General features: G+C 42.8%; 1 protein-coding gene across 1 annotated transcript; it reads right to left on the reverse strand.

The window, feature by feature from the left end:
* Nucleotides 1–5,132: 5,132 nt before the first annotated feature.
* Nucleotides 5,133–23,338, reverse strand: LOC146148179 (uncharacterized). The gene is made up of 16 exons (XM_083388023.1): nucleotides 21,979–23,338; nucleotides 14,426–14,864; nucleotides 13,004–13,091; nucleotides 12,287–12,455; nucleotides 11,652–11,860; nucleotides 11,020–11,351; nucleotides 8,923–10,678; nucleotides 8,658–8,808; nucleotides 8,106–8,429; nucleotides 7,647–7,913; nucleotides 6,942–7,104; nucleotides 6,664–6,799; nucleotides 6,446–6,534; nucleotides 6,124–6,336; nucleotides 5,806–5,887; nucleotides 5,133–5,727 (listed from the first exon to the last, which is right to left on the reverse strand). Exons 1-16 carry the CDS (start codon nucleotides 23,263–23,265, stop codon nucleotides 5,721–5,723), a joined length of 5,712 nt encoding a protein of 1,903 aa, XP_083244149.1. The 5' UTR covers nucleotides 23,266–23,338; the 3' UTR covers nucleotides 5,133–5,720.
* Nucleotides 23,339–26,152: the final 2,814 nt, after the last annotated feature.

Consider the following 26,152-nt stretch of genomic DNA (forward strand, 5'->3'; position numbering starts at 1 on the left):
ACATTAACGTCGTAATAAAACACAGTTCTAAATAGGACCAATAGCTAAAAGTCGGAATAAGACCTAAAACGGCCAAAATAAGACTTAAACAACGTTTTACATAATCCCAAAGCCCCATAACACCACTTACTCCCCCAAAAATCCACTCTGAACCCAAATTCCACCCATACCCTACCCAAACCTCTATCGAGGGCAAGCAGTCCCGTGTCAAAACAGCGTCCCCCAAACGTCGCCGTTTAAAACATGGAGCATATAGGCCTACGTCAACACAATAACAGCCAATGCCACGGCGGCGGCGGCGCCTAGCCAGGGCCGGATTTACCAATAGGCTAGGCAGGCTGAAGCCTAGGGCTTCAACGTCCAGGGGCCTCGAGATTCGGTTTCGAAATTGACAAAAATTGACAGGTGTAAACCCTACCTAAAGTATATATATATATTCAAGAGTAGAAAATTCTATACACAACTGGTTTCAACAACGTTGTAAACCAGGGGTCGGCAACCTACGGCCCACGGGCCGGCCCGCTGATCTAATTCATCCGGCTCGCCGCCTCTTTGACAAAAGTCCATTTGACATACTTTTTTACTATTTTTACTACTTAATTGCGAAAATTTTTCGCGCTTTGCGCAATTGTTCATTCTACGTTTGCTTTGTTTAGTTTTGATGCTCCGTTTTCAACTAGATCAGCGCTTTGCGCCGTGGAAGGCTGCCAGGTGCGACGCGAAAAATCGAAAAACGTATTAAAAAATATTAGGCATATATTTTTATTTTCGGCATTAATAAAAACTTGCAAGAAATTTAAAAGAAATACCAGTATACCAAAAAAATCGCGCTCGCTTCGCTCGCCAGGCGCGCCTTAACTTGAAACAGTTAACAAACACTGAGCTGATTAACTTTAAATGTCATCGCGTTCCCTCAAAGTAGTTTTATTACACTTTTCATTAGTAGTAAGGATGATGACGTGTGAACTCGAATTTTAAACTAAACAAACGCTTTTTGTCGCGCTTTGCGAAACACTTTCCTGCCTCTGTAAATGCAATTAAACACGTCTTTAAGTGCAAAAAATATCCAAGGCCCGCCTTATTCACAGTTGTTATAACATTTCAAAAACACAATTCTTAGTAAACATTTTGTGCGGCCCGCAGAGACATTTCTGAGTTTGGTTTTGGCCCGCGACTAGAAAAAGGTTGCGGAACCCTGTTGTAAACATTCATTATTACGTCGTTTGCATCTTAATAAGGGGGGCGCGGTGCTAGGTCGTTTTCATAGGGTTAGCAAAGTTCTTCAGAAATCTGAATCGTTATTAAGTACTTGTGCCGAATTGTACAGTTCACTTGTAGGGCTTTTTAAGCGAAATTAGAGATGGGATTGACGAGTTTGATCAGGAAGCAAAAGCAACCTTGCCGAATATTAACTACAGAGCTGGAACTAGGAGACAAAGAAATGCACCTGGCGCTTTAAGTGAACTTTCTGCAAAGGAAATGTTTAAAATAAATTCCTTTGTCCCTATGCTCGACGCACTTGAAAAACTATTTCTCATTGATCCTCATAATTAAACTTTACAAATATTGTAACGGTTGTTTGATCAAAGAAATTAAAATTGAAAGCAAAACTGCCTTAACTAAATTTTTATTATTTTATTTAAAAAATTGCACCCATGAATGTGGAAAGTTAAAAGAACGAAGAGTTTAATCAGGTCATATTTTTAACATTAAGCAATGACATGTGATGTTGTTTAGAGAGAAATTCTGAGCTCAAAAATAGGAAGGGGCCTCACAAATGGAATAGCCTAGGGCCTCTCATGGTCTTAATCCGGCCCTGCCTGTACCCATTACATTAGGAAATGGATGTAATTTAGGACAATAAGATGTTATACCGAAAATGTATTGGGTTTTATTTGACAGAATAAGTTCTAAAATCGTCTGAATAAGACCTAAATCTGTCGGATGAAGTCCTAAATGTAACGGAATAAGACCTAATATTTAGACAAAATAACGCTCAAAACTGTAGTGTAGGGTCAGGGTATGGTTTATTTTAGGGGAGTTAGTGATGAAATTAGGGGTGGGTAAAAGGTTGTAAAAGCCTTATTGCGATGAACTTCGATTTAAACGTTATTACGACTACTATATAGGTAAAAGTCCTATTTTTTAAAGTTTTATGCCGACTTAATTTGATGTTGTCCTCATTTTGGTATTATGGCTGGATCCCGCTATATGTTGGCTAATACTATTCCTCTTCCTAAGCCAATAGGATTTCAATGAAAGGGCTACGCGCATCCAGTAATATTGTTCAGTTGTTATTGATAGTAAGTCAAGTTTATTTCCAGTCGAGGTCCTTTATAAAAATGTAAATCTCGATAGTCATTTTTGATTAAACAATTATCCCCAAACAGCCTAATTTAACTTTCCTTCTCACAATTCCTATTTATTCAGAAAAGCTTTAAAATTAACTGTGGAAGAAAGAATCTTTTTATTTTTATTCTGCATTAACAACTTTAAACTATTCATGTGTTGGAGTAATTAAGTCACTAAAATATTTCGATTTGGTATTTCAAAATTCATATTAAAAAAGTTTCTAAGGTTAAATATCATATTAATAAGACCAACGCCCAATATGGTAATGTAGATTATTCTGATTTAGATGTTGTTGCTTTGTTGGTCTTGTTGTGTGTTTCCATCCAGCTCTAAATAACGGAGAGATTGTTTTCATAATTTACAATATCAAAGGCCTAATTCAATTTTCTTATTAGGCTTATCTCATTGAGCATACCGTATTTTATGTATAATATAATTAGGAGGCCTATGTAATGAAAACTTTCTAGCAATCGAAGAGATATAGCAAGATACCCAAACAAGGTTTGCGCTCGCTAGGTGCGGGGCCACGTTTTCAAATGTTTACAAGTGCACCCTGGGGTAAAAAAGGTTAAGAAACACTGGTTTACATTAACAATGAACAACGCTTTGTACCCTACTTGTTCACTGTTATCTCTGAGATGAATCAGAAAAACGAACCTTGCAAATCATATCCATATACTGTGAAATTTTGGAAATATTCCTTTTGGGATTTTTTGGGGAGGAATTAACATTGTTTAAGTCTTTAATACGAAAACAACTTTGAGAACCACTGCCATAGCCTATACCAGTGCTCTTCAGCCTTTTGTGGTTTAGTGAACCCTTAAAGTTGTTGTGACGAACTCATGTACCCTGTTTACTTTAAAGGAAAACTGAGATGAAAAGCTATATGAAAAGTTATTATGTGTATCAATATCATCATGTCAATTAAACCGAGCGGAGCTGCCGAAGTTTTACACACTGTCAGTGAGAGTTAGATTATGACTGAAGGCTACGAGTACTATTTTACAGTATTCAAACTATACACAAAAAACAGGAATACAACATGCACCACGACAGTCAGGCAAAAAAAGAAAGACCGCATGTCTCAGAGAGTTAATTAGTGCACAACGATAACAGCACCATTGTCTTATATAAATCGGTAATTAGCCTACTGGCAAATACGATGTAACATTACTGGTTCAATAAGAGTTTGTAATGCACCCTTGTTTCCTAGTGGTGCACTGTGCACACCGGGTCGTATATAGCGCTTTTGGACGGAGGTCTTGGCTAATGGTTTTCTCTAAAGTGAACAAAATCATATTAAAAAGTAGAATTTGCCTATAGTGAATTTTGCTATATACTGACACTTCGCCGATACTGGTCATCGCCAATTTGTTCTTAGTGACTCTAGAGCAGTGTTTCTCAACCTTTTTCACCCCAGGGCGCACTTGTAAACCTTTCAAAACCTGGCGGCGCACCTGACGAGCGAGTCGACTGCAAACTTTGTTTGGATATTTTGTTTTTTGCTGGCAGTTTTTATTACATCAGGCTCCTAATTTTATTATCTATAAAGAAGCCTGCGGAGTCGGTTAAAAATAACCCGACTCCAACTCCCGAGTCCGCCGGCCAAATATGCGATAATTCTGAGTCCGGCTGCCACTCTACAGCCTTTATTTCACCCATGTACGCAACTAAATTAAAGTGGATTTTCAACTATCTCCTCATAGGGTTGTCATATATATCTAATCCACCCACAAAAGCCCCGCTAGATACATGTTGCAATAGTTCCTCTTTTTTTGTTAGCGAAGAGCCAACATCAACCATTGGGACTTCAATAAGGGCTATACAAATCCAGTCATATTGCTCAGTGTTTATTCACAGAAAATAGTGACTAGAGTTTAATTACAGACATAGCCCTTTATTGAAAAAGATAAATCTGAATAGCCATTTTTGATTGAAGAATCATCTCCAAACAGCCCAATTTAACTTTCCCTCTCCTATTTTTTAAGAAAAGCTTTAATTTTATTTGTGGATGAGTGTTTTCAATTTGATCCGCATTGACAATTAAACTATTCAAATGTTGGAATATGTCATTTAAATTTTTAACTCTGAATTCCAAAATTGACCGACGCCATAATAAAACCCAATACATTTTTGATATAAAACCTAAGTGGCCTAAATAACATCTTGATCCCCAGGAAATTGGTATAAAACGATTAGGCGCCGCCACCACCTTAAAAGGGCCATGCTTTTTAAACCGCGGCGTTTGTAGACGCTGTTTTGACACTGGACTGTTGGTCCGATATAGGGGTTTGTTATCTATTGGTCCTCTTTCGATCTTATTCCGAACTGTGTTATATTCCGACGTTGATGGTATTCCTAATTTTGGTCTTATTGCTGGAATCCACTATCAGTCGCAAATTCTAAAAATAATACAGAATTTTTGTAGCATTTTTTCTCTCATTTTCTCGCGGCGCACCGGTTGAGAAACGCTGCTCTTAGAGTCTAGACAGTTAGCAAATTACTTTAAAGGAGGAAATACCGCACACGGCCTCTTTCTAGTTGCCTACCCCGAAATAAAAGCTTGAACATTACACTTTATAAAAATATTTGTATATCAAGAGGAGTTTTGTAAACAAAAGATGTAGCTGTAGCGTGTTGTATTAGTAGATTTATCTCATGACTATTTACTTATATTATAATAATATAAATTTTACAAACCTTTAAATTAAGCCCTTATTATGACTCGGTGTTAGTCGTCAGCCAAACAAACGCTAGAACAAGATACAATTAAAAACATCTCGAAGATTTCAAATGTATTTCTTTGCCACGATTCACCATCAAAGCTTTGTATGGCACAGTGCAAGGTTGTTAATATAACAGGCTTCAGATTGGCGCCCGAAGACAAAACACATTGATTTAACGGAAAGAAAACACCACTTGCGTAAAAAGAGAAGATAAACCGGCTCTTCCAGTTACAAAATGAGAAAAATCAATAATCTGATTGCCAACATTGCAAACTGTGGTATTTGTATGGTTAACAAGTTTGTTTCGTAGAAGGCGTTTCAACAGATAACTTTGAACTGTTGGAAATCAACAAAAGAAAAACAATGACGCCGTACATAACGCTTTCAAGAATAATCACGTAAAACTATTTTCCTGCGCGAAGCAGTATTACATTTATGACCGCGTCAAATCATATAGTCACAGCTATTACAAAAAGTGAACTTTTCGTCCAGGCACGATAAAACAACGGTATTTGGGTCATTTCCGGGCAATGCCTAGTTATGCCACGAATCACGTGATATGCTGATCATCACAATCCCTGTGTCCATCGCACGGTAAATTACTTCTCTAGAACGGAAGCAGCTACATGTTCTACTAAAAGTTCACTCCCTGCACGAAAAGAAGAATTTAAAATATGGAAAAAAATGTTTTTACACTAAACGATTCAACATTGTCACAATGTTTTACCTTTTCTGGTTGTAAGCAGGATAAACGGTACTAGGAACGGCTTCGGAATTAGCTGCAATTACTGCAGCAGGCGGTGGAATTCCTTAAAAACATATTTTTTTCTTTTATATAGAAATTCGAGGAAATGTTACTTGATGGATTTTGAGATATGAAGTTCGGGTAAGATAGGATTTTTGTTAAAATCAACAGAAAAGTGTAGTTTAAAGGCAGCAGTTATTTTGGTTTTGTTAAAATATATTTCTTGTTTTTTTCTTATTTGCAGTAAATGATAATTTGCATTTCACTAAAATTCAGAAGACAAGCTTAAAAACTACAAACCAGGATAAGAGTAGTGATGCTGGGGCGGGATGAACTGGTTGTAGGCTACCCCTTCATGTATGTGATGATGGGTGTGGAGGTGGCGCTGAGTTGGGGGAGACGGGGGTCGGTGGTCGGACGCGGTGGACGAGGGAATACGCTGGGTTCCGACCACAGGGACGTGCTTCTGTTGTTTTGGGTCCGGGCTGGGACTCGCCTTCCTCGACGGGGGGCCTGGATGATAACGAAGTAATATTACAGCTATTTTAATTGAAAGGTAAAAGTTTGCTTACATGAAAAACACACCACGGCAAAACAACATTCTTCTTTGTTTACCCCGTACCTTCGCGTGCTGGTCTCCTCTCTTTGGACAGAGCGAAGTGAACTGGGTGCTCCGAAACATCGGGCCTGGCTCGGTCGTCTTTCGGCGACCTGCAATTAAAAATGATTTACTTTTCGACATATTTTACTTTGCAAATCATTTTAAATGTACAACCATAGATAGACTATGCATTCAAACAGAGATATCATGGAAGTAAGAAAAGAAGAAAAACCACCAACCGCGGAGCGTTTGGATCCCTGTCTTTGAAGTCCTTCAAAGGAGGCGATTGCTTCTCGTGAGATGGGGGTTGTCCACTTGGCCAACCAGCTGGAGGGGGAAATATTGGAGCACCAGCGTGTGGTTGATAAACATAACCTGTTCGAAAACAAGTGTTATTGGTGATATTATGGCATGTAACTGCCCTGTATTGCACGTCTTCCTGGTGACACGTGGTCTCTTACTTATAGAAAGCAAAGCAAATGTATGTTACCAAATTTAAAAACAAATGTAAAATTACCTGGTATCGGATAGGGAACACCACGATAAGGAGGTCTGGTCGGGTCGTACAATTGATGAAAGGGCGAGCCTGTCGGGGGTGCAGCATGGGCAGCTGGATAGTAAGGAAGGTGGCCCGGGCTTTCAGAAGAAGATCGATAAACACCACCTTGCGATTCCTTCAGCTGAAATAATAAAACCATATGTTTTACGTAAGTAGAATCTCGACCCTATTTTATTAAAAGGCAGGTATAATATAGCATTAGACTAGAGAAATGAGGAAGTTTCAAAGGGGTAAGCACAACGTCTTTAAATTTCATTGAATGATAAATTATATTAGCTATATCTCACCCTTTTTAGGGTATTGATGGTAATATAAAATCTGTAATAAATAAACATAGTTTATAATAATAATTTAATTAAGTACTGATTTGACAGACTATTGGGAGTAATATATTAGATAAAGTTTTTTAGTATTTCCAGGAAGAAAAATGGTCTATCTTGGCGAAAATGGTTTGAGAACCACTGCACCAGAGAGCAAGAGACCAGTTAAGTACTTGGCTTAAATCAGGCGGTCTAGAAACGCGTGCATGAAACGAAAGGGTACCGGTGCTCCAGTAGTGTGTTCAAAAGTTGAGAAGCCTTACTGAAAAATCATAACATAGCACTTGGATAACACGCGTATTCGAGATAAACAACTACGCTGAAAGGCTAGGAGTGCTTTTACCTTTTCCGGGCTCCGTTCATCCCTATGTGGTGTGGGAGTCGACTGTTTTCGCATCGGCGTGATCGGCTTCGGTTCTTCCTTCGCTTCTAGGCGCCTCACACGCTCGCCTGACTCTGAACGAGAGTGCCGATGACCGCCAGGTGTCGTCACAGCCGAAAGTGGGCGGGCCGGATTGGGTGTTGTCATGGGGGCGTGGATTGAGGGCGGTTGGGGCGATTTGTAGCGCGGGTGAGATGGTGAGGGCATCACTGCTTGGGGCTTAATCGGCTGATAACATAAATACTTTAGAAAAGTTTCTGTAAATTCAAACGATATATAAAAAAATGCTGATTTTCGTGCGATATAACAATGTAGTCAAGAACAATAACATATTATTATCAATGCAGGAAAGTGCGTAATTGTTTTTTGAGTATTTTCATAGACTAGTGTGGTTCATAACTTTACTTAAACTGTGCTAACCTGGCCGGGAAAGGGAGATAATGAGCCAGTTGAAAGGCGTTTGGAACTAGACGGTGCGGTTAGCAAAACCGACTTCTCCTGCATATTTTCGGCGGGAGAAAGTGGCGGGTGTTTAGGCTCGATCTTCAACGGGTTTTTGTCACCCATGTCGACTAGCTTGCGCGATCGTCGCTCTGAAGACTGGTGCTGCTGCTGTTGCAACAACAAATGTTGTTGCTGTTGCTGTTGTTGTTGCATTTGTTGCTGCTGTTGTTGCAGCTGCTGCTGCTGCTGTTGTTGCTGCTGTTGTTGCTGCTGTTGTTGCTGCTGTTGTTGTTGCTGCTGTTGTTGCTGCTGTTGTTGTTGCTGCTGTTGTTGCTGCTGCTGCTGCTGCTGCTGCTGCTGCTGCTGCTGGTGCTGTTGCTGTTGGTGCTGTTGGTGCTGTTGGTGCTGTTGGTGCTGTTGGTGCTGCTGCTGCTGCTGCTGTTGCTGCTGCTGCTGCTGCTGCTGCTGCTGCTGCTGCTGCTGTTGCTGCTGCTGCTGTTGTTGCTGCTGCTGCTGTTGTTGCTGCTGCTGCTGCTGCTGCTGTTGTTGTTGCTGCTGCTGTTGTTGTTGTTGTGCTTTTTGTTGTTGGACCTGTTGTTGTTGCGCCTGTTGTTGTTGCGCCTGTTGTTGAGCTATTTGGTGTTTCTGGGCAGCTTCTTGTAGTATCTGTTCGTATTGTCTGCGAACAAGGTTAACTCTAGCTTATTTAAATTCAACCACAATCAAACGCACCGTTATGCGACCATTTCGCGTATTGTATTACGTATGTCAAGTAAGTTTTTAGAGATCTTACCTTAAGTTTGGGTCAGCGTTGCGAAGGGCGGCCAAAAACTGTGGATGATAACCGGCAGCTGCGGAATCAAAGCTAGCGGGGAGGAAACCATAATGCCCAAGCGGGTAACCATACAAATGCTGCATTTGCTGGGCAAACAAGGCCGCTTGGGGATTTCCTGCAAATTGAGCTTCCAGCGGGGCTTTTAGCACCATTCTTTCTGGACTCAGTTCCCGTTGAGTTGGAGGTGCACTTTCCTTAGCACGGCTTCGTGCAACCGGGCTTGGTGGCCGAAGTCGCGGTCGCATTTCATCCGATGAGCTGGGAATATCGGCTGGCGGAGTAGCGCGGGCTCCAACGGGCTCTTGATGATGTCGAGGTGGACCCGCTGCTTCTTTAGTGTGGGATGTTTGATATCTGTACTCGTTTGCGATGGTAGATGCCGCTCTTTCTTGGATCTTGGTCATAGCCTGGGCTTCTACTGACACCGGGGCAACTTCTTTCGGAGCCTGGTGGGCGTCGTTGGGCTTTTGCCTACACTCTGGTTCGACGGGATCGGATTTAGGCCGTTGATGTTTGTTCGAGGTTGATTCCGCAGGTCGGTTTCCGGCGAGTTTGTTGTTGTTATTGCGATTGCTTGAAGTGTTGGTTGGAGATTGATTGCGCGAAGCTCGAAGCCGGTCCTGAGTCTGAGCGGAAACGGCCGTTTGGGGCTTGTGGGGGTCGGGGTGAGGATGGAATGTCCCAGCCACAGTGATGTTGTGCGACACTTGACCCGGCGGACCCAAGTTGGGCGGACCCACACCCTGGTATCGCCGGGGTGGATGTGGCTGGGTGGGAAAGTTTTGCGAATATCGGGGTTCGCTCTTGATTGTTTGACCTTGAACATGAGTGAAGGGCGCGGGCTCAGCGGGTAGGGTGCGCTGGGTGGCCTGAAGAGGGCGCTGTGACGATTGATAAGAAACTGCCATGTCGTTTAAAACAGCAGCTGCCCCGGAGTGCGAAGGGTGAGCGGGGGGATTTACGTTTGGAGGTCCAACGTCGGAACTGCCCTCGAGCTTGATGTGTGAGTTTACCTCTCCGCTTTCTCCGGGAAGTTTTTTCTTTCGTGGTTTTGATTTTTTAGCCGCATTGTTCGGCGAGGTTACTGAAGCGGTGGGTAAAATGCTGAGATTGGGACCGACGGGAATTGGGACCGTTTTCCCTTTAGCAGTTTTGACGCCGTTCGGATGCAGCACGGGCGTAGTAACTGTCGTGGACGTGTAATACTCGCTCGATGAAAGGCATCCCGAGGAGAACTGCATTCCTGTGGTGTGAGCAGGCTCGCTAACTTGCATCGCGGCACTGACAGGAGTTCCGTACGCAGACTGTTCGGTGCTAGAAGGCAGAACGGACGGTGGCGGTTCGATTACCAATGGAGCCTTGTAAGGCGACTGAACCTCGGTCGTAGCGGTGGGCATAGATTCTGGCTTGCTTACGGGCGATAGTTTTTGGTAGAAGCTTTGCTGCTTTACGTCGACAGGCTGCGTGCTGAAACTCTGCTGGTACTCGGTCGTCCTGAAGGTTTGCGTAGCATCTGGTACCACGTAGTCCGACCTAGAACCCAGTGAGAGTGTAGGAGCAGGCGAGTCCTGGCTGTATGGGGCCGTGAGCCCAGGCAGAGGCTGGTCCTCGCTGTCGCCGAACTGTAGGAGGAGGTTCTTCACAGCTTGTGCGTTTTCGCTGTCAGCGGCGGTCGGCTCGCTAGGACGTTCGTAGATCATCGCTGAGAGGGGTTCTGGGGAGTAAAACAACAAAAATTGTAAAAACGGCTCCGCCCGAGAAGCAACTCCAAATTAGGTAATCCGATATTATCGAAAGAAAAAAAAAACACAAGATCAAGTGATATTGTCGGTACTCGCCCGATAGATATAAAAATTCAAAACCAAGTTAACGTAGATTGTCAGCAATGGCCGGTTTGCGATTAAACGTGAACAACCATGGCTTTATTAAAATAGTAATGATTTTTTATGTGATGGATCAAACAACTTAAATTTCGAATATTTGTATTGAAATTAAGTAGATTTCTTAACTATAATACTTTGAATAGATTTCCCACAGTTTACTGCTACCACCAACCTGTTTTTTTCGTGTTGCTCGGTAGCATTTTCGGGTTAGCAGGGTAACGGCTTGTTATTTCTTCAGAGGTTGAAACATGAACTGGGCTTTGTGAAGGCAATATTTCCTTGACAGGCGCCGTTGTTTCGGCATTCAATGTCACTGGGGGACTTTCCACTATTTCTGTTTGGGGGGCCACTGGTGCGACCTCTGGTGGACTTTCTGTTTCCCAATCCGAGTTTCGCTGTTCAACGTCATCTGGCGTGACGTCTGGAACGACGTCATCTTTCGCAGCGCTCTCGTCGTTAGAAAGGTGCGCGTGTGCTTGGTGATATTTGAGACCATTGGCGTGTCTAGGGGGTTAACAAATATTACACGGTTAAACTGTTTTTTAATTCACACTAAGAGAATTACGTATTAACTATGCTTGTTAGCGTGATGCACTTTACTAATTACCCAATGTTTGATGTATTCGTTTTAACCTTATTATGTTCGCCTTGTATCTAATAGCGTAGGAGGTGAAAATATGAGTATATTAAGGCTTATATATTAATAAAACGACAAATTTTAAGTGACAGGAAAAATAAAGTTCAAAGAAAAAAGGTCGATGCCGCTGCCATACGCCAGCATAGATCGCCTCGTAATAAACGTACTTGTATCTCTTGAAGCAGTTGGGATGCGGGCACTCGATAAAGACGGGAGACGAGCAAGTAGAAGAGCTGCTGCCTCCATTCGAACCGTTGGTGCTTTGATCAGTTTGCTGGCCAGCGTTTCCACCATTTCTCGAGCTGGACACTCGCACTCGCTTGGAAGACTTTGGCGTTGACGACCCGTCAGCTTCGGCTGCCTCAGATTCCGAGTTCTTAAAGGAGGAAAAAGTATACCCAAAGTTTTACGAAAGTAGTATGTGGCGACTACAGTTTGCACCAGTGTTTCTCAAACTTGTTTAGACTGCGGCACAGTAAAAAAATGTTCGTAAAAATAAATTCTAGGTACACCTTTTGCAAATACCAATACTCAAAAATGCAAGTTAAGGCATGAAATTGTTTACACTTTACACCAACTATTTCGCTCAGTTCTACAAAGCCTAACGTTAGATAGAAGGCGTCAGACACGTTGTTTATGGACTATAACGTGTGAATAGGGATTAAAAAAGAAAATTTGTTATCGTATTTTGTTTGCATAGTAACGGACATTTCCATGGCGCAATATTTCCACAACCGAACCTTGTTCAGGTGTCAAAGGTAATCGACAATACTCCATTGGTATGTAGAGGGTGTTTGCTAACCTTGTTGCCTCGTTTCTTGGCGGCGGCTGACGGGCTTCCCTTTATGTCGTCATTAACGGCACCGCGCGACCTTCCTTTACGGGTGTTCGAATCGCCGGCGCCGTTTCTAAGCCGCTTTGTTCGGCCGTTTTTACCACGTAACTCCATGTCGACATCACACTCCGAGAACCTAAAAAAACGAATTAAAGTGTCCGTGACCTGGTGGCGGTAAAGAGCAACAACGAATTAAGTGAAAAGCGCCGACCATACAGGTCGCAATTATACCACTATTAGGATACAACGGCCACTTACACCGGCTAATAACATGTGTGGGAGTTCAGCTAGCTCAACACCTACTTGATCAAGCGACCATCGCCCGTAATTACCTAAAAAGGCTATCAAAGGAATCGAGGCGACCATGACAACTATTTGCATTTAAATGGGGTGCCGGACGTTATCAAAGTGTCCTGCTATGGTCTTTAATTAGTTATATCAATATGGTTTCAGGCGGATGGCTTTTAGCGTATGAGTAATGCCGTTTAAAGTTTATACTACGTTGGATTGTGTTTTTTTTTTTTTTTTTTTTCTTTTATTAAACTTGTTTTAAGTAATGCTTTCACAAAGCCTTTTAGTAACACAAATCAAAAGTAATAAGTGTTAACGAGTAGCTATCTTATAGGGTTTGGAAGGTAACGCTTTTGCGTCAAACTAGCTTTACGCGCCAAGACTTCAAAATACCTGGGTGGCGCCCAGTCATGCTTGGTTGCGTCGAGAAGGGTGCCCATGTAGGTCCGGTTTCGCCAAGTGACGTTCACCACAAGCACGCCTAAAGTGAGGAGAGTGAATAATGAAAGGCAGCTTTAGCTGTAAGAGGCTTTAAGCATAACGCAGACAACGACTTCTCAAAAAAACACGTCCAATAAAACCTACCAGGTGTAGAACTGGTATTTACGCCAATAACAAAGCACTGACATGCACAAAAATAAAATAAATTTAAACAGAACTATAGAAGTTAGTATTGATAATCGCAAAATGCGTGGTTTTGAAACGTACACCAAAAATCACCTAGAGTCAAGTAACTCAATATCTACCATGGGTCAAGTAGATATCTACAGTGCATATACTATTTAGTGGCGACAAACATAATTTTATACATTCGAAGGACATATAAAGAAATACTACATACCATTAGGTTTGTAATTTATAGGTTTGTAAAAACAAATACGCAAAAAAAACAATCTTTTTGGTTCTACTATACCAAGTAAATCACAATAGAACTAACAATATGCCACTGGTAACGAGAAACGCGGCCGAGTACATTTGACAGTTGTTGGGCTGCGTCGACATCAAATTTAACATCGCGCTGTAAAACGTTGCTCACGACAGTTATGGCGACCGAAATCGACCGACGCTACAGTTCATGATGTAGCTTTGCGCCGTGAATACTGGGACACATTTTTCCGCTAAAAGCGTAAGCACTGGGGGTTAGGTGTGTCAACATTCGCAAACGTGTGGTTCATGAGGTGGACGGACAAGTAGGGCATTTTACCACCGAGAATAATATATTCAAACACATGTAAAGACAATTAATTATACCAGACTATATAATTTATTAGTGTTCAAATCAAACAGTTGACTAAGGCAAGGTTGGACATGTGCCGGGAACATATCGAATATTTATTGAGTTTTAATTAGGAAACCTCTTTGTGCTACACTTATCTGTTTCGAATTCACGGTCAGCGTGATTTCCATCGACCCAGCGCACGTCGCACAAAAAATAAATTTTGCCCCCGCAACTGTCAACCATTTTAACGAGGGCACAATTTCACAACCAGCCTAGTGTAAACAGCGAGCGTTCTTCCGCGGCCGTTCGTGCGACGAACAATTGCTAGCGAGAGCAACGCGCCAGCTACTACTCCTCGCGCAAGCGAGCGCTGCAGACAGCAGCCTGGCTGGAAACGTTACACGGCGGCCGTTTTCAGAAAATGCCCATGAAACGGCGACGGCGGGTGTTGCCAATGAATATTTCAAGACCCTTGGGCAAGTAAATTCACAGCACGCTCGTACAACCGCTCTTGGAAGGGCCACTTAAAATCCCTGTCTGATTAGTTGTAAAACGATTATAGATTAGTACGAGAACGATTTACGAGTGAAACGTACCTGTGTCGGTTTCGTGCCAAACGATTCCGTCCAGGTGCACGTTGGTGCCGGGTTCGCAAGGACCCAGCGCGTCTGCCTCTGTATTCACTCCAATGTCCGCGGTGCTGGTTAACGTGCCGACACTCCGCGATGACGTCACCGTCGATGACGTAGTAATCGTTGGTTTCGTCCACACCGACGGTGTTTGACCAGCACTGGATTGCGCAAGGGACCCGGACGTGGTGTAACGCGGCATCGCGCCAGCGAAAAGACTAGAAGGGGCAAAGACTGGCGGGTTGGCGGTACTTGGAGGAATGTGTTCCGGCTTATTGTACGAGCTAGATCCCGGTGTCTTGAGAAAGCGGGCTTCGTTCACTTCCGGGCTGATACGTGACCCGGACGAGGTTGTTTTGTTGGACGATGTTGAGTCTTTGTTGCCGGAAGAATTTTTCTTCGATTCCTTTAAAAATAATGTGGTTGGCGTAAAGAAACTTTAATGACCTATTAGTAACTCAACTATAAATCCTTTCCTAGCGATATATACTGGTAACTAATTAAACAGAAGTACTCTATTGTATTTTTTTATAATGGTTATATCAATTCAATATAGTGCAAGTGTGTGTGGCGAGCAAGGTAATTACTGGGCAATGTGTAATGTGTAGGCGCCCCTATCGCGGGCAATGGCGCGAGCCTATCAGCGCATGCGATCTTAAGTGGCAGACGAACGACTGGGTGTTGGCCGCACTCGGCAGGCGGCGCTCAGCAGGATCGAATAGCGAGCCAATTTCGGTGTGCGGGAGTCGTAGCGCGGTAATCACGCGCACACTTCGCCGCAAGTGCCGACGCGTGATAATGCGACGAGGTACGAGTAAGATCAAGCGCTTCGAGGGTTGGAGCTGCTGGCGGCGGGCGGACAAAGTCAACGATCGATCGGTCGATCGAAACGAAATGAGAGTGCCGGGCTTGCTTGCAACGGACAACGAGCTCGGGAAGACGAATTAGAGCATGTCAGCCACACAACAACTAATTCGCAGAGACGCAATAGATTCGAAACTAGTCTGGACGTTGATTTCAGCGCAAAAATGTGTAAATCCAACAGAGACAAATAAATACTGTCAATTACAAACAATGTTTGCATAGCATAACAATAAAGCCATACATAAAGGCATTTTTGTACTTTACCTAGTTACCTATCAAGTTAACTTTACGCAGCATGACAAGGTACGGAGAAAAAAAATGTAGAGGCCTGACAACTTTGCCCGCGGTCGGGCGACGGTAAGTTACAGTTTAGTAAACAAAGCGGTAAAAATCGCCTGACAGGAGCGGACGCCAATAGCGGCACGGCAGCGCCAATGAGGCCTTTCCTCACAAAGGCAACGACTGGAGATGAGCCAAGAGGGAAAAGGCGGCGCACACATGACACGAGAAGCCCCGGCCCCGTTTCGCCGCCCAAGAGAATCCGTAAACACGTCGTCGTCGCGGTGGCTTGACATCTGCGCGTTTCGCGTGACTAGCCCCGGCCGTGTTACGCCAATTAGGATCCGTTCCACGGGGCCACGTTAATCATTTCCCCGCGAACACTTTCAATTGATGGCGTTCGTTCGGTAGTTGTGCGCTTTTGCACCACGGGCGAACGTGTTTTCAAAGTATTATCAACCGGATTATACACGCATTCCTGCCCATTGACGCTCGGCAAATTATAGCACAAAGCCAACTTTGTCAGTCAGCCTCCAATTAGATGACTGCAAGGTATGGAGCACTTATACCACCTCATTGAGGCGTAGAGTTTGACAAAGAACACTCTTAAGACAGATTGTGGAGTTTAGGGCCTTACGAACATGTTTTGTGACGAACGCATGTTTTTGAAAGAAGTTCACCATTTTTTAAAGCGATTGCAAACAGGATGCTAAAGTCGATGCTAACGATTTTTTTACAAAAGTATTAATATGTTTGCAGTGCAAAGATGACTGTTTTACAAATTTAACTGACTTGAAAAAATACAATCCCTCCAAAAAAACAGAATGGCGGGATGTTGATTGCTCAAACTAGCCGTAAGACGGCGGTTGTGCCAATTGTTTCGACACAATACGTGAGGCGTTGTTTGAACAAGAAAACGTCAAAGAAAAAGGGCGCTGCTGCTGGCCCACGAGGTGCTGGGAGGGCACAAGGCTGGTGTCGAATATCGCTGCTTGAATGAGCTGCGCGTCGGAAAGCACTTGACTGGAGAACCGCGGTACTGTATTTTGGCTCGATGAAGCTTTGCGAGGCTTCAAAGCCAGCTTAGAGCGAAAGGGTTATATGGACACGAATTGTTTTTTAAGTATAGCCGCCCACAAACCACAATGTCGTACTTGGCATTAAAAGCTGTGTTGTACAAGTTTTACGATCTCCTTAAAAGGTGTTCATTGTTATTTAATACTAACGAGGAACGACACATACCCTATTCCATTTAATCTACTCCACTGTTGTAAGTCTATAACCAAATTATTATTCAACATAACAAAACAGCTTTCAATACTTTAAATATTAACCAGAGAGATGACTGTAAAACCAGATGCGTGTGGCAGATGACTAAATTCGTGTGGTTTAAAGGTAAGCTTTGCGATTGTAATCGCTTTACCTTATCGACGACACGCTATTTCAACGAGATTTAATCGCTACAAAGTGGTTAAAATATTTATACCGAGGCATTTTAAAACTCGTTTAAGGCCGCACATGGCGTGGCTATTTTACAACTTCAAATACAATTGTGTGCGATATGTTTTGATGAGTTGTATGAAACTGTACAGAGAACACTGGTAGTTCAGACGGATATTGTACAGCTGGTTAATCACACATTCGAACCACGCTGGAGGCGCTTCGGCACAGCAACGCGACCGACCAGGGACTCATCGTAGAGCGCCTAAAATGTTGGACGCGAAAGACAAACAACGAGGCCCGAGGGCAGCGATTGTTTCGTCACGGTGCGCGGATTATGCCATCGACCGGGGCGAACCGCGTTCTTCACAATGCCCGTCGACGTTCCTTTGGTTCGGCGGGCATTCCGAGAGGGCGACGCTCGCTTAGCAGGCACGATGGCGCACAACCCTCTTTTATTCGACCGGGCGTGTGAACAAAGCGTAATGGCCAGCGAAGCGGAAAGCAAACTGGTCCCGATCGCGGAGACGAAGACAATTTAACGGTCTGCGGACATCAAAAAAGGCGTGGGCAACTGCTTGGCCGAGAGGCCTCTTTACAATGGCTAGCACTCGAAAAACTCGAGCGCGGTGAATGGACGGAATAAAAGGTTGATAAAATATAGCGAACGAACTTAAAACGATGGCAGCACACTGCCAACGACAACTTAATTGCAAACTAGGAGTAAAGTGACTGCGAGGTCGTCTATAACTTAATAGATGCATAGTTAGCACATTCTTGAAATATATTTGGGGAGATCATAAACGCATTTAAACCAATAAAGGCATCGTTAGCACAATTGGTAGAATGTTTCGTTTCATACCTTTTCGTATGAAACAACACGATTATTTGGTTTGATTATGCGTGGAAAAAAGTGGCGACGGAAAAGATTTGTGTTAAACCAGGCCAAGAAATGCCTTGTCGTCAGAATTTGAATGAAAATATGGCAGTGCAGCGGTGAAAACCAAAAGGTCACGTGCTTAAAAAACGCAAAAAATCGCTCTTTGCAGGGGAGGGAACCGACATTGGTCGCGATCGACGAAGCCAGCCAAATACGAGCCGCGAAAGGTGGCTTGGCAGTGCGCTATTTCCGGCCTCAATCGGTCGACTGCCTCCCGAAAACGCCAGCCGCAGTCTCGCGAGCGAGTGTTTTAGAGTGTTTTTCTAGGCACTCGACGCGCGATTGAGGCAAACGATAAGACAAGAGCAGCCCGCTCGCTCGGGCAGGGCGCGCATAGGTGCCGATCGGACGTTAATCTCTTCCCACTACATACGCACGGTTGGAATCGCTGCAAGACAAACAACAATTGGCAAGCATCATTAAACCCAATTGTAAAGAAGCGCCAGAAGTTAAAAGCCATTCAAACCAACGTCGTTTCTTTCAGGTGCGAAACACAAATTGTTTGTTTCCTAAAAGTAGAGGCATAACGCAATAACATGTCATGTAATGTTTGAACTACTTCTCGAAACACGAGATCCAACTTTAAAAAGCGTCATTTTATTCCAAGAAGTTCATGAGAGTGATTCGCAAGGATTAGCCACAGTTTCCATCGTAATTGGGTAATCCCTTTGAACAACACAGCCAATCCAAGCGACACGCCCAAACCGAGCATGCAGAGAGCGGCACGTCCGTTCAATAAATGGATTCGGTGGTCGGTCACGAGTCTACCATCGCAGTGATTAACGACGGGAGAGTGGGTGCTGCCGCGACCGAGCGGGCTAATCTTGTTTCAGATCGAAGAATGGCTGGCGGCGGGAGGGAAGGAGGAAAAGAACGGGTCGCGGGGACAAAGCAAGTAATTCGGCGGCGGCGACAGCGGTCGGTTTATTGTTTCCACAAAACTACTATTGTTGCGTCGCATCTGTGCAGCCTAGAGCGCCGCGGTGAGAAAGTTGTTCAGGCCATTTGCGCAGTTCACGCACATTTTGTTACGCGCACTGCTGTACACCGTCAAGTACGGGTAAGTGTTTTTAGACCAGTGATTCTTAACTGCGTGGTGGCACAGCAGTGTTACTGGGTGCAAAAAAAAACAAAAAAACAATCCAAGTGTGCCGCTTAAATTCTGTTATTTCGAATAAAAACTATTTGTATTCCAAATACGCATGTATATGCCACTTAAATACACACTATTAATTGGAAATACAATAGTATTACGAAATTTACCTTATATTACAGGATATTGTCAGTTATAAATTATTTTCTGGTTGGTTAAAAGGTTAACACGTCCTTGCTTTATAATGTGCAAGAAACCTTTTGTCGCAAGAATATCAATATTACAAAGCAGTTCCAAATTACCATATTCAAAAGCAACAAATCATGAATTATTTTTTAACATTACGCACATTTTTAACATTTTCGCACATATTTCAAACAGCTTCCTTGGGCGTAATATCACTTGGTAAACACGAGAGCGTTCCGGTAAACCACAAAAGTCACGACAAGCGACCGTGATGGATTGGCGGCAATTGAAACGCCGAAAGCCGGCGTCTGGAGAAGCGAATAGGTGAGCTAAGGGCGGGCCGTTATCAATGGCACTACAGCGTCTACTGTTAGCCTAGGAGTTGGATTAGTCGACAGCTAATAGTTGTTAGTCGTCGATTTAAAAGATTTATGGATCTTAGCTTCGTGCTCGACTATTACCGTTTGTGAAAAATTGTGCGAACGCAAATGTATATGTAGAAGCTAATACCATGAGATTGTTCATAAACAACATGTAAAAACGCCTTGTTAGAATTGAATACAGCACTGCAAGAGAGGCTAATAACACTTCAATTTACACATTAGCCTACTTATTCCGATAATTCTTAACTGCACAGATTCGAATTTAATACACAAATGTTATTTTTACTTCACTTTTTATTAAATCAAACCTTAACATTTAAAAAAAATGGTGCGAATGGGTTGTTGTACAACATACGCGTAAATTCACGCCAGAATTGTTCGGAGATATTAACGTGATAATTCTCGTCTAAGTTTTGTATTTAAGTTGCCGACTATAAAACACGGTGTTTATTTAGTTAGTTAATGACGCCTGTATTGCGATCAAGATTGAAACGTGTTTGCCCAAAAGCAGTCAGTCTGGTAGGAAAGCGAGAAAGCGCGTTACGCAGTCTGCTTGAGAAGGCACACAGAAAGCAACTCGGCGATTCGACCGCGCTTCCCGATTTATGGGCGCAACGAGTGGTGGGCGGCCGGCGGCGTTAATGGATTAGCAGCGTTTCGTGAAGCGAAGGGGACAAACAAGAGCGCTCAAAGAAAGAAACAAAACAGGAGAGCGCGCTTCAGGCTCCCTATGCAGTCACCATATAAAAGACACCGAGAAATCTTGATATAATCTAAGTCAAGCAGACTGTGACGCTGCTGTGGCCACTGTTGACTATGCTTTCAGTAAAATAACGCGTCGATCTGCTCGGACTCGCCCTTATGTAAGAGCACCACGAGAACAGTTTAAAACATCGCATTTGCTAGTTAACTTGTAGTGTCGACGTGTAAAACAATACACGTACACGCAGCTTGGACGAGTGGGCGTATTGAAAGTTTTCAGTCACGATGCTGGGGATGGTAAAAAACATTGCAAAAATATTGCTTCACTGGCCTCAAAACAATTGGGTTTTAATGTACAAAATGATGACAAACTAACAATATATTGTACGGACGTAACACGTTAACCAGAAAGACAATATAGGCCAAGAAGTGTACAGCAGCTACAGTCTTGTTTGCCTCGTCGCTATAGGCTTCTAAGCCGAAGCAAGACGTAGCGCTTAAACCACCGCGGATCCGTCAGTAAACAGCGAGCAAGTATAATCCAACAAAGTGCGCGGAGAGTGTGTTCTGACACGGCGCTTCGTATCCAGCCCGAGTCACAACATCAAAGTGTGCCGACCAAGCTGTTTGCGCTAAGCTAAACCTCTGACCAAGAATATTTTGGTCTGGAAAACATCAGGCAGTCAATTAAATAGTACTGGGCAATCAACTAACAAAAAAGTAATTTTATAAAGTGATTTAGCATATTTTTCTTCGTAGGTATAAGTGGCTTTTGTGCATTCTACCGCACCTTTAGGCGCTACAATTAGTTTTAACAAAAATCAAAAAACAAATAGAGGTTCTGTATTAGCAGAAACAAGGTTAGAAATGTTATAACTAGTGTTTACACTAAATTCACAATTTCCTCGAAAACGACAAATGAACATTCATGTTTCATGGGCGCTCTAACTCAAACCAAGCATAACCTAAAATCAGCAGGCAACAAATATGCAACAACGGGATCGGCGTGGTGTTTAGAGATTATACAGCCTCGGCGCGTTTGACACGTGATAGAGACGACGAGCAGCTGAACTGCTGTTCAAGTGCTGCACTATTATTGCTCAAGTTTTAAGCACGGGGCAACTTATCTCTCTTCGGCGCTTAGAAAATCGATTAGCCGCCGTCACTCGTCAAAAGCTGAAGCTGCCGTACGGCGGTTGTGTCGCGCATGTGTGTGCCTCACACGTGCGCACGAGTGTTCGCGTGAGCAGACAACGCACCGAAACGCACTACCAGTTGCGCGTACGGCCGCCGCGCGTACGTCTGTCTGCCGCTTTTGGTTCACACACACAGCACTAACTGCTGCCTGGAAAAGCGCGAGATATCAAAGCTGTGCAATGTTCCGAAATTGTTTGAATTGCAAAAAAATGTACAACGATAAACCACTTACATTCAAAAATTAGATAATTTGGTAATTTTTAAAAAGAGATTAAGCTACGTGCTATTCTGAACAAAAACTTGTATGTAAGTTAATTTAAAACGTATTACCGACTTCGTTCACACTGACTTAAGGCATTGTTAGCGTGTAGAAATATAATATTAAAATCTACCATGCATAACAACATAAAATAAAGAATTAAAATATTGCTCTAACCGTGTCAAGTTTAATCTTCTTCGATCCAGAGCCATCCATGCTGGCCGATTGGGCGACAGTTAAACAACTGCTACGCTCTCGTTTTCCTTGACTTTGGCTAGAACCAAACGTTCTCATGTGCTGGTCGTTGAAGTCTGAAGAAGCAGTGCCCTGACTACCACTACCAACCGCCTGACCTTTCCGATGCTTTTTGCGGCCGTGTTGCTGTTGACCGTGATTATTGCCCTGCTCAAAGTTAGTCGATTCCTTATCTACGCTCGCCTGCAGAGCCGCCTTGGCGCCGAGCGTGCTGCCTGGCATGATTGCAGTTCTCGTCGGCTGCCTGCCTTGCGGTGCTGCTGCGTCCAATTGCTGTTGTTTCAGCGACTGGTTTTGTACGGCTGAAAGGTTCGATAGGCTTGGTGAGGCACTTCGACGCGCCACCGTTACGTGCTTATTTGGCACCGCCAAAGTCGACGAAGAATTGTTGACATGCGGTGGCAAGTAGTGATGGCCACTTGGCGACTGTGGAAAGGCAGATGCACTGCTACTGTTTGCTAACATGCTACACGCTGTTTGCTTCGGTTTTGATTTAGCCTTCTCTTCTGCTCGACCAGAATGAACCTTATCGCCACTATGCTGCTTATTGCTGCCGTGTTTCCGGTGGTGACTGCGACTGGATTTTAATTTGTTTTTCTTTCCAGTGATGTCATCTGGTGATGGTGATGACGACACAAATGAACCAGCAGTTGAGGTTTTGCTATCAGCATTCATATGGTTTATTTTGGCACTACCAGACGCTACACTTGGGTCAACGTTCAAAAAAGGCGACGAAGAGCGTGATTGTGACGAATGTGGTGAATGCTGCTTTCCTGAAGACGATTTGCTTGACTTTTTAGATTTAGATTTACCATTTTTACCAGAGTTTGGGCTCTGTACACGCGATATAGTAGCCTTCGCGGTTGACTGAGTTCCTTTAGCAGCTTTGTCATGGTGATTGCTGTGTTTACTTGGAGACGAACTGATGCTGTTATTGTTATTATTATTTCTTACTGGAGTGGTGTCACCTGAAGACTTTGATTCCTTACCCGTCTTGTCAAGCTCGTTAGTATCATTTCCAAGATTTTCTACGATAACAAGTTTTCCAAATTCATCACTCCAATCATCACCAGATGTTGCCTCGTCGCAACCTTTCTCTGTCTCGGGTTTCTCAGCTTGCTCCGATAACTTCTCGCCCGGTGAGCGGCGGCCATTAACCGACGACGAAACCTGAAGTGGCGATGAAATACTGGAAGGTTCCGATGTCATGTTTAGCAGAGATAAACTGGTACGCTATATTCACATCACAGTGTTATCCACCAAAATTCTGAATTACGGATTATATTTTTATTTGAAAACTTAAAACAAAAGAATATTTAGCTTGACAAAAAGTTTAATAATATGCAAAAGTGATTAATTCGAATTGTCAGAGTAACAGGAACAAAAATAACCAGTTTGCAAAGTATTCTAACTCTTATTACGTAGTACCCAGTTGGTGCAAATGCCTTTCGTTCACTAGTTTAAGGATTTGCCAATAGTCGACTGAAAAAATAGTTTGGATACCGTATTTACAACCTATGTTTGCTGCCATATTTTCAAGCCAATGCGCTGCTGATATTTAAAGCGAACTAACGCGCAATCCCATATACAAGCCAGTCAAATGAGTCACGTAATAGGTTAGTCTTTTTGCGTATCACGGCACAGACCAAATAACGCGGAAACAAGTAACTTGCAGCTCCAGCACCTAACTAACGTATAATCTCAACTTTTCTGCGTTGTCGTTTTTTCATAACAACCAGAAAAGAGTAATAGGCTTTAGAATATTTTTCTGGATAAAATAGTTAAACCCCTGGAAGTATTTTGTAACGTTTCATAAACTCAGTGGCCGGCTTCAACTCTTGCTGTGGTAAGAAACACTTTTCTGGCTAAAAAGTAATACAGCCATCAACATACGTCAAAATAAGTTGTTTCTACATTTTCCTTACATGTATAACAATTAAAGTATAATGTTCAACGCACAAGGATCGTTTCAGTCCCACATTTAAATAAATCAAACATAATTATGTTTTATTCTAACAAATATTCGTAAAAAGAATAAATATACTACCATAAAAATGTGGCTAACACAAAAAGATTGAACGACTTCAGGAGGATCAACGAAAAAAAGCTTGTAAACTCGACGCGACGCGAGGGTTTCGACAACATAACTGATTTTGGCCTAAAATCGCACGCGCAAATCAGGCAGAACTTGCGCAACACCACGATAGACTTGCCGGTGGCACCATACAGAACTGTAATTCAGCATTAACAAACTGAATTGTATTCTAGTTACAGTAGTTCGTTGAGAAAGATGTCACAAAATCTGTCTAATAATATTTTACGCGTTTGAATACCCAGCTTCAACTTTTAAAAGTGCAGAGTGTGTTTATACAAAGCCATTTAGTTAAACGTTTGCTCCTTCTTGTCTTTTAAGTCTTTTAAATTATATTCGTTGCTGTTACTTCATTTAAATTTTTATCGTAACTTGTTAACATATTAAATCTTCCTATTAAACGTATCGTTCTCCGCCAAGACTGAACCTTTCCTTTTGAGAAGTTTCCAAGCAGTGCCGCACCACTATCCAGTTCAGCTCGCCTTTTTTCGTGAGAACCGACGGCGCGTCACAAGCCGCTGTTTCTTTAACAGTTCTGCCTTTTTTCTCGTTTATAGTTCCCAACCGAAGCTGGCTTTATCATTTCGAATTGAGCGAGGCGTTTTATGGCAGCGCGAGATCGGGGCCGACGTCGACTCGGCGAGCGAGAGCACGCAGATTACAAATTATAATCATTTCTCGTTTTGCCGTGGGACGAACCTCGTCTCCCGAAACCGTTTATTATAAGTGCCGCGCAGCGCTGTATTGTGACTGCTGGCGATTCAAAAGCTGCGTGTGCAGTTTCGATCGCGACGAGACAGCCGTTCTTACAAAACGTGGGATAAACAATGGGTTCGGCCCATCTGGATAATCTAGCGACAATCGCCAATTTAATTCGTGTTAAAGTAAGTCCAAATAGAAATTTTTTTCAAGTACTGTTTTTTAGGACTCGTACAGGTTGACCAACTTCGCTAGTTGCATGTAGCTCTTAACTGTTGTCTTGTTTGATTTGTGTGTTTTGGGGAAGTGCAAAAAGGTCCGATTTGCTAACGTCATATAACTTTGTAGGCCTCGTCTCAGATCCTCTTGTAAAATGATTAGGAAAAAAGCGTAGCGTGACCGCATTAAAAACATCTTGATTACATTCCCCGTGCTAGTTATTCATTTACGATTTTGATAGCCCACTAACTATTTTGATATGTACACTAAATATAGAGAAGTAAAGCTATGTGTCAGTGAGAAAGAAACAAGGTGATATTTATTTATGTAATTGTATATTGCGTGGTTCTTTCTAGTTAACACAGTACGATTTGACAAAAAACGATGCCCTTAATCTCTAATTGATTGTTTACCGTGAGACTACTGCGCTTTGGGCACTGGGCTTATTAATATGGCCGTTAAAACACAAAAGTTATCTATTATACAACCTTCCCTATCAAAATGTTCGTGTTTGTGAACCATCACGTATTGGACAAACAAACTGGATGTTATTAGTTTTCCTAAAGTCGATTGGTTTAGTAGTTTCTGGCAGAATTGCGGGAGTTAAAATTTATCGGGCCAATTATGTATATTTTAACTAATTGATTGCTCACCGTTAGACTACTGCGCTTTGGGCACTGGGCTTATTAATATGGCCGTTAAAACACAAAAGTTATCTATTATACAACCTTCCCTATCAAAATGTTCGTGTTTGTGAACCATCACGTATTAAACAAACAAACTGGATGGTATTAGTTTTCCTAAAGTCGATTGGTTTAGTAGTTTCTGGCAGAATTGCGTGAGTTAAAATTTATCGGGATAATTATGTATATATTAACTAATTGATTGCTCACCGTTAGACTACTGCGCTTTGGGCACTGGGCTTATTAATATGGCCGTTAAAACACAAAAGTTATCTTTTATACAACCTTCCCTATCAAAATGTTCGTGTTTGTGAACCATCACGTATTAAACAAACAAACTGGATGGTATTAGTTATCCTAAAGTAGATTGGTTTTGCAGTTTTTGGCAGAATTGCAGAAGTTA

This window comes from Ascidiella aspersa, chromosome 4, assembly GCF_963924565.1.
Source record: "Ascidiella aspersa chromosome 4, kaAscAspe10.2, whole genome shotgun sequence".
In the NCBI taxonomy this organism is placed as follows: Eukaryota; Metazoa; Chordata; class Ascidiacea; order Phlebobranchia; family Ascidiidae; genus Ascidiella; species Ascidiella aspersa.